Raw genomic sequence first — 14,596 nt, 5'->3', positions numbered from 1 at the left:
CAGAGGGACAAGAAATGGGCTGGCTGAGGCCCGGGACTGCTCGACCTTCTCCTCAGAGAGCCTGCCTGCCTGAGCAGGCTGCAGGCCACTGCAGCCTCCCAGCCACTCTCCATTTCTCTCATCTCCTTTTTGTTTTGATGCGTTTCTGTTTTAATTTATTTTCCAGGCACCCGCTGTAGTTCTTAGTGATCCCCTCGTGTCTCCCTTCCCTATGGGAATAATAAAAGTCTCTCTCTTAATGACACAGGCATCCAGCTCCAACCCCAGAGCCTGCGAGCCTGGCATGGTGGATTCCGGCTCTGAGGGCCACTGGGGGAACTGGTAGAGCAAGCTTGTTCAGGGCCTGGGAGCCTGGAGTGGGGCCTTGGAGACTCAGTCCATGAACTCCTCTTTCTTGGTGGTTGACCCTGGTCTCTAGCTTCAACTCCACAGCAAGAGAACCTGAGGCTAGATGTAGGGAAGGACCACCCTGTGTCTTGAGGGAGGCTATGCTCAAGTCTCTCCAAACTTAATGAGCAGTGGGAATCAGGCCCAGGTGAGTCAGGGAGGAGAGAGCGTCTGTACTTGCCCATGCGTAGGGCTCTGGTGGCTTCTCCAGTTGAGGGGAAAACAGAGGAAACGGGGAGTGTTGGGGGCTGGGTTGAGGGCACGCCATGCACAGAGGCTGACAGTCCCTGCCGCAGGTCCTGGCCCCACCAGGATGCTCACCTGTCCCTGGAGAGCCCCCCCTCCCCACCCTCTCGGCAGATGAAAGCTTCAGAAGAAAGCTTCGGACCTCCGCTTGAGGCCGAGCTCGCACCTGGTTCCCGAGGGCTCAGGGCCTCCCAGCCTGGCAAAGAGCTCGAGGCCCGACCCGCTGATCTCTTTAGTTCATCTGCCTCCAGTTTGTCCACTTGTCTTTCCTGCTTGTCACACATCATGTCTTCCTTCATCCTAAGAAACAAAACCTGTATTCCTAACACCCTTTCCCTTACGATGTCCAGACCTGCCTCTACCTCTTCAGCTCCCGTGTGCTACCCAACCCCTTGCTCTCCCTCCTCTGTCTCACCACTGGGCTGATGCTCATGACCGCCACCAACCAGTTACTGCCACCCTTGTGGCCAGACTCCACACCTCCTGTCTGGCTTCACTGCTCCTCATCTTCTGGCCATTCCCTCCCCCACCCCTCCCTGCCTTCACTTCAGTACCTCTGACACCTCTTCCTGCCTTTCTGAGTCCTCCCCAGTTTTATCCCTGTCCCGTCGCCTCTGTCCACCTCGGGGTCAGTCCGTGCTCCTCCCGCCTCCCTCACTGTGCCCTCTGCCTGGGCCTTTGCATCCACCTCCGGGACTTCTCTTTGCTTCCCAGCCAATGCCTCCAGCCAACCTCTGCTGAGCTGCAAACCTATGAGCCGGCTGCGTGCTGCCCTCCACACTCCCCAGCACCTCAAACCCAACGTGTTCACAGCTGACTCACGGCCCCACTTGCTGTCTTCCAGGATTGCCCACCTTCACCAACAGCCAAGGTTTCTTCTACCTTGGGAAACAGTGTACATGGATCCCGGGGGTTTGGGAGGGGAGGGCAGGGGTGGGAGGCATAATGAGGTTTGTGCAGATGTCAAGGATGAGGCCCACTTCAAAGGAGGACCTGCGTGCTGAGGCTAGGGTTCTCGTCCTCAAGCTCAAAGAGGACCACGCCACCCCCTTCCTCAGGCCCCCACTCTGCTCCCTTCTTTCCCACCCTTGGCCTCTCCTCCTTTGCTACTGGTGCCCTCTGCTTCAGTCTCACCCACGTCATCCCCATCCCCCGGTGAGCCACGTGTTTGGCCTGTGCTGTGCCTTTACTTATCCTATTCTTGGCGCCTAGAATGTCCTGGGGGCGGGGGGGTTGATCAATGTTGAAGTCATTGGAAAGAAGTCAAGGGCCAAGCCTTGTTGCCTGGGGCACATGCAGGGATCAAAGCACAGAAGGTCCTGCTGCTGGGACTGTCAGTGTCTCTCCTGGGTCCAGTCAATGCTAGAAACCAACGGGCTGTGTCCCATCCCAACGCCCTCCCCAGACATCAACCGGGAGAGTCCAAGTTGAACCTCACAGTGGACTCTCACTGCCAGGCAGGTTGGATAGCCTCTGGGGAGCAGGTATGCACAGGTGGGGTGAAGGTAAGAAGAGGAGGCATTTTTTGGCACCATCCCAGGGCGGAGGAATGGATAAATTGTTCCTCTCACTTGGTGGGGGAGGGAGTGCAGGAAGATCACAGCAGAGCACCCCTGCCATCCAGATAAAGGGCTGGAAAAGACCCAGAGAAACCTGCCAATCTTCCTAGGCCAGGCCCGCAAGGGGTGGGGCGGGAGTCCCCGCCGCACTCCCATCCATGCCCTCATGTTGTGCCTCTCCCCGCAGACGGTAAATATTGGTGTTGTGACTTCATTAATAAAGGCTTCTGTGAGCCTGAAAAACATGGAATCAGGATGAACTATTTTCTGAGCTGTGGGCTTGCCAGGTTTGCTAATTTGGGAGTTTTTGGGCCCTCTCCAGGGAACAAACCAAAGTCTCTCTCGAAGAGACACAGATGCAGCTGGGAAGGGGAGAAGCAGCCGAGGAATGATGCTCCCTTCCTTCCCCCGACCGTTCCTCCCTCCGGAGATCAGGGCCCTGCAGAGGTGAGCACGAGGACGGGTAGACAGCAGCGCTCAGTAGGCCTTCCCTGAGCAAGCCGGCCCGGTCACGGCCCCTCGGTGGGGCTGGCCTGGGCCCCAGCAGAGCCCCACCGGCTGAGCTATTGTTGACGAGCACCTTGAGAACCCCACGTTGCATGTGGCTGAAGTGGAGGGATCACAGGGAGCTATCCTCAGCTCTGGTGGCCTAAGCTGCGTGCCTTCCTTTCAGGGAATGATCTTTTCACGTCCCCTTGACCGTGGGACTTTCCGAGCTTGGTTCCTGTGGGCAGTCTGCAGCCATGGCCCTTGCTCTCAGCATCTTGACACCCTGGTTTACATCAGCTCCTCCTCACTGGTGCTGGGATAGCTTCCCGTGCAGCTTTGTTGAACCCTCGCCTCGTGAACTGTGTTCTGCCCAGGAGGGAGCCGGGCCGGACCCATAGGCCTCTCTGGAGCCCCTGCTCTGGGGCAGCCGCCCAGGGGGAGGGGCAGGGGGGCCAGCAGGCTGAGCGGTGCAGGCCCAGCCAGCTTTCTTGTCAGACAGGCACTGCCAGTGCGGAGCCAGACATCGGGAACAGGTTTAACCAATTACCCAAGCGCCCCATCTGCTGTCTGGGGCGTGTGTGAGGGTGAGTGCTTGTGAGGGTGTCTGGGAGCGTCTGGGAGGGCTGTGGGCGTGCGTATGTGAGTGTGACCGTGTGGGCGTGTGTGGGTGTGTGGCTGCAGGTCCCGGTCAGCCCCTTCATTTGTCAAAGACTGTGCCTACCGGCCCCTGGTTCTCCTGTCTCCCCAAGGGAGGGTCTACATGGATAACCCACCCGGCACCCCAACCTCTCACCCCCTTCCTTTCTCATCACCACCCACTCTCAGGGTGTATCAGAGCCCAGGATTGCGCCTTCTTTCCAATCGCACGTTCAGATGTCCTTTCCTCTCAGACCACACGTTCTTTCCTCTCACTCACACAGCTTTCCTCTACAACCATGCTTTGACCTCATGGGCCCATTTTCTCTATGACATCCCCTTGTCCCGCTGTTCCTTAGTAGCACCTGCCTGAAATCACAGACTTGCTTGAACCTCTTTCCCCATCTGCCCTTGCAGCTGAGTCTGTGAGGACATCAGGCAAGCGAGCTGCATGGCACCCCTCAGCTGAGGCCTCACCCTTATTAATAAGTCCACTCCCATTCTCCACAGGAATGTCTCAAACCTCTCCCCAAGGTTTTCCCCCAAACCTCATTTTCCCCCTTACCCTCAGCAGAGGAACTTACTTCCATCTAGAAGCACTAGAAGGGAACACCTTCATATCAGTCAGGGGCCCAGTAGAAAGAGATGGTCTCTTCAAATGGAAGTGCTTTGAGGAGAGTTGAATAAAGAGCAATCAACAAATTTTGGGAAACCAACACGAGATGCTACAGGACCCCAAGACTAGCAACCATTGGGAATCCATGTGGCCCTTAGCCCTGAAGGGGCCAAGGGCAGGAGCAGGTGCCAAACAGAACTGAGAGGACAGCTGGACGGAGAGGACCCCAAACAGGAGTTGTGTCTACAGCAAGAGGGGATTCTAGGGGGAATAAAGCCCCCAGTCTCACTCTCCTCCAATTCTCCTGTTTCCTGCCGTTGACTCCCGATGGCGGGAGCCAGACAGCGAGTGCTATGAGTCAGCCTCCTGGGACGGAGAGTGGGGGAGAAGGTAGCAGAGTGGATCTGGAGGGGTCAGGGAAGCTAGCCTCCCCCACCCCCTGCTTCCCACCCTCAGACCCACGCTGCCTGCATCCAACTCATTCTCTCCACTTGCCTCCTGTTATCAGCCAAGATCCTCCCTGCCCCGCCTGGGGACCCACTTCTGGGTGGTTCTTCCTCTTTCCTGCCTTTACAGTCTCTTCCACTCTCACCCTTTAGAGTTTTGAGTTTACAGCCACCCTTCTAAAGCCCTCCCTTAGCCCCATGTGATGCTGTAGCCATCGTCATGTCTCTCTGCCCAACTCACAACCAAATCTCTTTAAAGAATTCTCTGCATTGGCAGTCAGTGGGAGTCCTGCTAACTTCTCAGCCCAGGGAGATCTGGCTTTTGCCTCGACCACGCTCCACTGAGACCATTCTCTTCAGGTCCTTCCAAGAGACACAGCCTGGTCTTCATTTTCCTTCAACTCTCAGCACCTATTAAATATGTGGACAACCTCTCCCACTTGAAGCATTCTCATCTCTTGTCCTCTGGGATACCACACTCTGCTTATCTTCCTCTCACCTCTTGTATTAATCTGCTAGGGCTGCCATGACAAGCACCGCACACTGGATGGCTTAAACAACAGAAATTTATTTTCTCACAGTTCTAGAGGCTAGAAGTCCGAGATCAAAGTGCCAGCAGGGTTGTTTTCTTCTGAGGTTTCTCTCCTTGGCTTGCAGGTGGCTGTCTTCGTGTTCACATGGTGTTCTCCCTCTATGCCTGTCTATGTCCAAATTTCCCCTTCTTATAAGGACACCAGTCATATTGGTAGGGTTAGGGCCCATCCTAATTGATCTCATTTTAACTTAATTACCTCTTTAAAGATCGCACCTCCAAATAGAGTCACATTCCGAGATACTGGGGGTTGGGACTTCAACATACCGGGGGGACATAATTCAGCCCACAGCACCTTTCTTGTAGCTGAGCGTCTTAGCAGGCCTCACAGATGGGGACTCCTTGAGGTTCCAAACCAGTCATCCTCTTCTCCCCCCCACGTACTCCCCCTGAGTCACAGAGGTAGTTGCCTCTGTTCCTTTAGCTCCAGGTACTCTCAATAAATGGATAACATGCCAATCTACACATCCAGTCCCACCCTGCCTCCTGAACTCCAGACAAGCACACTCAATTGTCTCCTGACATCTTGACTTGGTTATCTCATAGGAACCTCTAATAACTTGCAGAACAGAATGGACCATCTTCTCTGCAGATTTGTTCTTCCTTCTCTGTTCCTAAGCTCTGAGAAATGGCACCACCATCTACGTCCTCAGCTGCCCAATCCAAGAACCTGGGGCCACCTTTGACTTTTCTCTGCCATCCTTTCCACAATCGATCGGCAAGAGCTAAGCAGTTCTGAATCTCTTCACTTCTCTCCATCCCCATCCCACCACCTGGTCCAGGCCCCATCTTCCCTCACCTTGACTGCCACAATGGCCTCTTCCCCGGTCTCCCCAGCAGTCTTGCCTTTTCCCACCACACTCCACTCCGTTGACAGATGAATCTACTTCTCCACTTAAAGCCTCCAGTGGCTCCCAGCCTCCTTGGCGCTGCAGCCCCTGGCTCACTTATGTCTCCGGTGTCTTCCTGCAGCTCACTTCTGGAGAGCGAGGGCCCTGCTGTACTGTCCCTCCCTCTGCCATGCTCACATGTGAAGAGAAGGAGAACCAGCTCAGGTGGCTGGGGACCGATGGCAGCCCCCTTCCCTCGTTTACCCGCTGGATTTGCATGGGGTCTTTAACGGGGACATCTGGTATCTCTGTATGTCTGCCCATTTGTACACCTTCTCTTTCCCCATTTTGTTCTCTCCTTCCTTCTCTCTACCCTTCTGAAAGGCCCAGGGGACTAGGGTGAGGTAGGTCTCCAGATTCTTGCTCTGGCTGAGGAGGTGTCCTTGTCGGAAAGGGGCCAAGCTCCGACCTGGACAAGCTGCCGGCACCTACCTCGGAATGGGACATGGAGAACAAACACTTCTGGGCCACTGCCTGAGAGAGACACCTGGTACTGCAGGGAAGCATGTGGGGGTTAGGCCTTTCAGGGAATGGCTGAGACTTTCCTGTTTGGGGGGCTAATCAATGGCAGTGGAATGGGTGAGATAGCAGGGGCAGCAGCAGTTCTGGAGGACAGGGGAAGCCGGCTCCCCAGGGCCTTGGGAAAGGGTCACTCATCACTGCCCTCATCCGCTAGCATTCTGACTCTCCTTCTAACCATGGCCTGGGTGGGAGGAGGGAGGCCCTAGGGGCCAGCGGATGGGGATGGGGCCAGGGGAAGCCACATTCCTGGAGTGTTAATGATCTCCGGGCTAGGCAGAAGCTGAGCCCCCAAACTAGCTAAAAACAACAAACAGCTCCCAGGAGGGATTTGTGTCTTTTCTGAGAGTCAAGGATTTCCATCCGGATGGGGGCTGTGGCCAGTGAGGCTCTTAGCAAAGAAATTCCCCTGAGACCAGAAGCCCCCTGACCTAAAAGTATCACTTTGAGAACAGACCCCTCCCCCATCCCTTTCCTTCCTCCCACCCTCCTAGGGAGGTCCAGCGCCCAGGTAAAGGGAGGCAGCAGCCCCCCGACACCTGGGAGGTGTGGGAGAAGCGTCTGGGTTCGTTCCTTACCTGGTCTCTTCCACCCTTACACCAGTCCAGCGAGTGATGCTGTTCTTTACGTTTTATAGCTAAGGACACCAAGGCTCTGCTGGAGATGTTCCATAAACATCTGACTGAATGAATGGGTGAATAAAGGAGGCGACTGGCTAGAAGTCACAGTCGGGCTGGGGCCAAACTGGGGCTGGAACCCGGGTCTGCCCTACCCCAGCCATGAACCCCACCTCCGCTACATTATCCTCCTGGCAGAGGAGGCCATCAGCTTCTCCCTGCAGGCTTGGAAGATGCTTGGAGGTCCCAGAGAAGAAGCCAGGTCTCACTCCCTCAGGAACTCTGGGAGCTGCCTGGAGTTGGAGGAGGCAAAGCTGTCAGGAGGTGGCTGAGGCCTGGCCCTGAGGGACTGTGGAGGAGTCAGGAAGGGGCAGAGTTCCCAGGGATGGTGCCACGCACCACTGCCAATATCAGGTACCTTTCCACCGGGCTCAAACCTCTTCTCCCTGTGAAGTCCCTCCGGGCCCCCAGGCAGTCCAGAATGCCCCTCCCATGCCTCCCCCCAGTCCCCTGGATATCAGTAGCCAAGAACCTACCAAAATCCCTCTTCTACTCAGTTCCTTGCAGTGGGGCCCTTAGTGAGCCCTTCCCTCAGCCACCACTCTGTAAAGGGTCTTTCTGCAGAGTTTCAGCTCACCCGCTCTGTCCTGCTTCCTGCCCTCACATGCCCCACCGTCCTTTTGTCTCTTTCCCTTTGGGCCTCCTAGCAGGCTTGACCCCTCCTGGAGCCTGGGTCTGCACCTTCCTCAGGGCCCTTCTCACAAAATCCTCAGTCAGCACTTGGCTTGTTCCCACTGTTTCCCAACCCCTACCTCTCCCACCCACAATTCACAAAGCCAAGCCCTGATGCTTTCAATCCATCATTTATTGCCCACAGCTCATTAGTATTACATAAATCACAGAGATTGAGAAATTTTCTGAGAAGGTTAAAAAGACACTGCAAAGTCCCCTGGGAGTGGCCAAGGCGTGTGTGCTGGTGTCTCACTCACACTGGCCCAGGGCTAGAAAACCACCTTGCTTCTGTCCACTGCCCTTGTCCTCTCAGGACGTCACCCTGCTCCCAGGCTAGAGGCCCAGGAGAGGAGACCAGCTGGCTCACAGTCTGGAATTGGAAAAGGGGTCTGTTGGTTATCTTGACATCTTGGGCTTTTAGTTCCTGTGCTCTAAGATCGCTCTCTGGAATAGGAGAAGGGCATCCCCAAGCCTGAGGGAATGTTTGAAGTGACCAGAGGAGGGTACACAGGGCTAGAGTGAGAGCCAGCTGCAGGTGTGCCCTGTCTTCTGGCACAGCTGGGCCAGGCCCAGACCTCAGTGGATCCTGGCTCAGCCTTCCCACCACCCCTAGTTATGAACCAATCTGCCCACGAGGCCTCCCTTCCTCTGTCCTCAGCAGAGTAGAGGATGGATGTTGGCCAAAAGCTTCCCCTCATGGTATTTTTTGCAGCCAGGCCAGGACTTAGCAGCATGGCCGCCTGAACCTCTGTCACAATTACCCTGAGCTACAAGGATTCTTTGCCACCCACCCCTCCCACTCCCCAGGAGAAACCCCCTTAGCTCATGTGAAATTGCATTGGGAGCATGACCAGAAAGCATCTAGGAGACAAAGTAAGTAGGTTATGAGATGTCGAGGCCACAGGGCTCCCAAGGCTTGGGCAGGGGTGGGGCTGGGCAGGGGCAACCAGCACAGAGGCAGAGTTGGAAAGACCCCATCTCTGCCAGGCCCCTGGACGGGGTGGGAGTAGAGCTGGGGTGAGCAGTTTTGGTCCCAAGGTATAAAGTGCAAAAGAACAAGACCCTATGAGAGGTGGGGCAAGGTGAGTTTGAAGTGAGCTTTTCAAAAGAGGACCCAGACATGCCCAGCCCCCAGTCACTGGCACATTCACATTATGGCAGGATTAGCTAAAAACGACCTGCCCCTCCAACACTGTGGTACCCCCTCTGCTCTTGTGTCCTCTGTGCCTGTCTCTGCCGTCTCCTTTTCCTGATGGGCAGTGGGTGGGCTGCTCCTTAGGAGAGTGGGGAGCCCTCGGGGAAGCATCCTGCAGAGCTAGCTGGGGGGCACCACGGCCTGCCTGGGTGGTGAGGGCAGCAGGGGCTTCTGAGGAGTGCATGGTATCGATGCACCTCACAACTACCCTGCCCTAAAGATGGCAAGAGCCACCCATGGCCACGCCCTTGCCATCCTGCAATAGCCTTTTCCTGCAAGTGCATGTGTTCATCTCCAGCCAGGTCTCTCCCCAGATGAAGTCGCCAGGGAAGCAGAGGCCCTTTGGTTGCATATCAAGGGCTCCATTCAAGTTGGGGTCAGGTGAGGGATGCATGGAGGCCCAGGCTTCTGCTTTGTTTGGGCCTTTCAGATGGGGGTCAGGGGGCTTACCTTGTTCACCCCCACCTCAGGCCCTGCTTCCTCTGCAAAGCTCCTGCAGCACTCTCCCCTCTCCTGGCCTGCAAATGAGAGCCAGCGGCAACGGGCCTCGGAGGCCCATGCAGGGTGAGAGGCAGCGGCACGAGCATGTGGGCCTACACTCAGGCCCAGGCATGCACGCTGCCTCTTCCCTCAGACCTGTAAAGTGTTTGGCAAAGGTCAAGTGCTCCAGGAATGTGTGTTCACATACAGAAGGGCGAGGTCCAGGTTCTGAGGCCAACAGCTGGCCATTTCCAAGGGAGCCTGCCCCATTCCCAGTCCAGTGTCCACGCTGGGGACATGCCTGGGATGCCCAGCATCTGAGCAGGACAGGCAAAGACAAAGTCTAGCTGGAAGAGCAGGTGGGGAACCCCTCAATCCAGTCCTCTGGTTCCGGACAGGGAGTGGAGACTCAGTGAAGGTAGTGGACACGTCCAAGGTCACACAGCCCATCAGTGCCAGAGCTGGGGCCTGCTGTTCCTGGGTTGATGCTCTCAGGTAGATGCCTAGAGATCTGGGCTTTGCACTCTCAGGCACGAGACCTTCCTGCTCAGGAAATGGTGGGCTGGGGCAGGTGGCCCGGTGGCTGGAAAGGACAGCAGTCGGCCTGGCTCCAGCCCTACCCTCAGTCCCAACGCCCAGCTTCCAGCCTGTGCCTGGAAGGAAGATCTTCCCGCAGAGGGCAGAGGGCAGGCCACGGTTCCCGCCAAGCATAATTCTTTCTTAGGACTTCCTGCCTGGAGCTGGGGTCATCTCCGGGTCTCAAATGGATCAGGGCTCCGTGGAGGGTGACACCAGCCTCAGTGTGTCACTGGGCTTCGTGCAGAGGAACTGGTTCTGTAGGTGTGGCATGAAGGCTGGTCACACTCAGAGCCAGCTGCCCAAGGAATCTTCTAGAGGCCTCCAGTGCCCCTTGACTTCCTGGGCCACCTCCTGAGGACCTCAGTCACAGCTGGTTCATCCTGTGAAGTGTAGACTGGCTCCCCTCCCCTCCCTAGTCCAGCCCAGCACAGCCCAGCACAGCCCAGGGAGCTATCGGGCCTGGCCACAGTAATATCTTAAATCTACCAGCCAGGCCACCAAGGCCACCAGGCCCACTCCGCCCACCACCTGTTGCATCCGGGCAGCTCCAACCAAGGCTTGATTCTGATAAAAAAGAAAAAGAAAAAAGAAACCAAAGTATAAAAGGATCCTAATCCTACCCCGTGGGCACTCTACAATTTTTCAGCTTCACACATAATTGTGCTAAGTAGAGTTCTGACAACCCCACATAAGGCCCAGAAATGCACTTGATTATTTTTCGTAGTAAATGTGTCAGAATTCCTGTCCCTTATGTTAAAGTGTGAATAGATTAGTCTCCCTACCACTGTGCGGGGAGGGCTCCCGCAGGTAGCCCAGGACGGGGGGGTCAGCTGGCCTCTCCCTGCAGGTGCAGCCCACGGGACTCCTTCTCTGCCCCCAACTCCCGGCCTGGACAACGCTCCGTCCCCCAGGCCGGCCGGCCACCGCTCACAGCCCCTTGTTGTACACCACTGTCCGGCTGCTCGTGGCCCGGGCAATCTCAGGCTCTAACTGGGTCGTTTCGATCTGAGAAGAGAGTGAGAACAGAGAGAGGAAAGGTGAGGGGGATGGGAGGGAAGGGGTGAGTGGGGAGCTGGGAGTAGCAGTTTGGACCACCTGGTGCCCACACTTCTCCCCTCTGCCCCCGGCACCCCAGCCAGGGCCCACGTGTGCTGCCTAATGATACATCTTCCTTCTTTACTGCTCTTCGGCCCAGGGGCTCACGATACCCCTTCCAGCCCAGGTCATGCCTCTTACTCTGCCAGCACATCCATGTTGGGGAACGTCCTACCCTCTGAGCTCTCTGTCTCCCTCATCTCCAAGGACCTTGTCCCCAGTGCTGCATAGACCACTCCCAGGACACACCCTGGGCCTGGTCAGCCCCAGGGCTGCTCCATCCAGACTCCTTAAATCCAAACCCCACCCTCTTGGACCCCACCATCCCCTGTCCTTCCAGCACCCCACTCACTCTCCCTATCCATTTTCGGACCACCAAGACCCCAGCCCCAGACTCCCTACGGCTCAGTCTTCACAACCTCCCCCTCCAACCTGGATGCAAAGGGCCAACCACTTCAGCCTCTCCGAGCTGCAAGGCCCTTCTGGCCTGACTGGCAGAAGCCCTGCTTTGGAGGAACCCAATTATGCATCTCCCTTCTCTCCACTTAAACCTGACCACCTAGCAGAGACCACTCAACATTCACTGCCCCTGACTTTGGCTGGACCCTCACAGCAGCCAGACAGTCCCCAGCCCTGGGCCACATGGCCGGTCAACTCCCTCTCCCATTCTCCGCAGAGGCCACCTTAAACCTCCTCTGCTGTCCTCAGCCATCCCCACCCTCAGCTCCGCACTCATCTTCCTACTTCGGAGTGAAAACAGAAGGTATCAGAAGACACCCCTCAGCTTCTCGTCAAACCCACGACCTACATGTGTCCACACTCTGCTCTGGACCTGCCCTCCAGCTGCCCCGCTGCGGCTATCCCTCCCTCCCAAGACCCCACTCTGGAGACCACCGCTGGACTGCCCTCCCTCCTTCCCACCTTTTCAGCCCACTGCCTCCTGCTCATCAGCAGAGAACCTCCCATCCCATAAAACCTCCCCTTAACCCCCTGTTATGCTCCAGCTACCACCGGGTCTCTCTCCCCTCCAATGGCCACATTTTTTCAAGGCCTCTTCCACACTGGCCAGCACCATCTCCTCACCTCCCACTGACTCTCCAACCCACAGCAAATCTGGCCTCTGCTCCTACCACGCTCCACAACAATCTTCCTCTCCAAGGTTACTGCCAGCTCCCTTTGTGTGACACCCACTGGACACTTCTCAGGGTCTCAGGGTTCCTCTTCCCTGCACATAGCCCCACAGGTACTTAAACTCAACCCATCCAGAGCAGAACAGAATTCCTCATCTCCTCCCCCCCCCCCCCCGCCCCCTGCTAACCACACCGCCACCCAATGGTGCTCTGGCCAGAGACCCTGGGGCCTCCTGACCTCCACTCTCCTTCCCTCCCCTCAGGTGTCACCCACTCCAGTCCCTCCCCCATCACAGCCATCGGGAGCCTTCTCAGCTGCAAGTCTGGCCATGCCTCTCTTTGTTATGAAATGGCTCATTGGCCCCACTGCCCTCAGGGACCCAGTGGGATCCCTGGATCCCTCAAGATCCAGCCCCAGCCTCCCCCTCACCACCCAGTCCCTTGGACTGGAGACACGGCACACCCGCTTATCACCGTGCCTCAGGTACACTGGGTTATTCCCACCCCGAGTCTTCGCCTGAGCTGCCCTCTGCCACTTCCTCTCCTCCCCAACCCCAGTTCCCTCAGCTTTAGACGTCTTCCCTCATCCAGGCTGGGTACGGCCACCTTTCCAGCCCCACCCTCCCCTGCACTTTGTATAGCCGTCGTAGCATGTGGTTCAAGGCTGCCCGATCACTCATCTCCCGCTTCTCCACGTTAGATCACGAGCTCTATGAGGCAGCGAGGGTGTGATCTTGTTCATCCTGCATCCTCAAGGCCCAGTGCCGGGAGACAGTAGGTGTTCATAAGTGTTGAATCAGTGAGCGGAAAGAAGAGAGGCAGAGGGTACTGGGAGGTTGGGGTCCCCCTGGAGGCTCCACAGCCGCCCAGATGTTGATCTGCAGCTCCAGGGACTGATCTGGTGGGGACACCTGAGCCCTCAAACCTGAGGGAGCCGGGAGGGAGGCGCTCCCTCTGTGGGGGGCCCCAGCCTGACACCTGCCCTGGACCGAGTCAAGGGAGCACCGGGCCTTTGAAACTCAGCTCGCTGAGCTTGGTCCCAGGTACCTGCTATACATCAAGACGTGGCAACTCTGGGTAGTAGGCGGGAGGTGCCATAGACTGGACGGGCTTTTAGAGAACTCGGTCATGTCCGAGACCAGACAAGAGGGGATTCAGTGTGGGCTACAGCCGGTGGGCCCGGTGAAGTTCCTGGAGAAGGGGGACCCTCTTCCTGTAGTCCCTGGCACCCCAATACCCAGGCCACTTGAGAGGGCCAAAGAGACGAGAGCGAGGCTCAGGGACCAGGCCTCTTCCCCACCCCCTCTCCTCAAACCACCTCCTCCCTCCACACCCCTGCCGGCCTCCGAGTCCCCTCCACCCCACCAGCTCTCCTCGTCCCCATGCTGCCACTGACACAATGCACAGCGCCCACGCTTAAAAATCTAAATGCTTTTGAAAATGTTTAACCTAGTTAGACAAATTAGCAAAAATTTGTGCAAAACAATTTAGGTATTTAAAATATTCAATGTTTTTAAAAAACTGGAAAACTGTTCTTAGCTTTCAGCTGCAAAAACCAACAAAATATAACATCCCAGCAATCTTACCATGAGGTGTAACATAACCCTTCGGGAAAGCTGTTAAACAGCTACTGAGGCATCCTGGGAAATAGCACTTCATTTATTCAAATGCACATATGTCAGGCTTTTGCACCATATGTCATTCCAAGCTATTTACAGTAATAATTAAATCTTAATCAACGTTTAACCTCTGTAAAATGTTTGAAGAATCCTAATCACCCTTCAGACTGCACTAATGAAGGAGAAATATATAAACATAAAAGGAAAATGATGCATAGATATCACGCTGGAAAGAACAGTAATTGCAAAATTGTATTTCTTTTAAATATAATCAGTAAATGATGTAAAGTAAGCCAAGGAGTATTTTAAGTTAAGACATCTTGGATGTCAGAGGTGTGAGCAGCTAATTTTGTTCTGCTACCCATAACAGATGTAGCATATTTTATTTTAGTGCCATTATTAGCAACTTCCCATGCCGGCTTTCACTGAAGCACTGAGGCCCGCATTAAAATCGGAGAGGCTGCTCACCACCACAGTGGAGGACCACGGGCCAGGGCCACGGCCTACTCGGCCCGTTCCCTGGAGAGCACTGGCCCTGGTGGAGACCAAGGCGTTCCCCTCCCAGCGGGGCTGTTGCAGACCCAGGCTCCCAACTGTGCTGAGGGCAGCAGGTAGGAGGGAAGCAGGGTGGGGAGACGCAGGCAATGGGAAGGCTGCGGGGGAGGGCAGTGGACGAGGCCCTCCACTCAGGAGCAGGCGTTTAGGGACAGAGCTGGCATCTAAGCCTTTTCCTCTCATTTCAATTCCATCGGCCCTCAAGTCAGCAGAT

General features: G+C 56.0%; 1 protein-coding gene across 6 annotated transcripts in view; it reads right to left on the bottom strand.

Moving 5' to 3' along the window:
• Positions 1-7,860: 7,860 nt before the first annotated feature.
• The window catches only part of SFXN5 (sideroflexin 5), a 116,860-nt gene continuing 110,124 nt past the window's right edge, over positions 7,861-14,596 (bottom strand). For 5 of the 6 annotated variants that reach the window (XM_079941511.1, XM_079941516.1, XM_079941513.1 and 2 more), the window contains one exon: positions 7,861-10,988. In XM_079941511.1, coding sequence (XP_079797637.1) covers positions 10,911-10,988 — 78 coding nt within the window. In that variant the 3' untranslated portion in view covers positions 7,861-10,910. The remainder of the gene's footprint in view (positions 10,989-14,596) is intronic. The other variant, XR_013831163.1, reaches the window with a different exon arrangement.

The sequence above is a fragment of the Stenella coeruleoalba genome, assembly GCF_951394435.1.
Source record: "Stenella coeruleoalba genome assembly, chromosome: 13".
In the NCBI taxonomy this organism is placed as follows: domain Eukaryota; kingdom Metazoa; phylum Chordata; class Mammalia; order Artiodactyla; family Delphinidae; genus Stenella; species Stenella coeruleoalba.
This window is presented reverse-complemented; position numbering and strand designations above follow the sequence as displayed.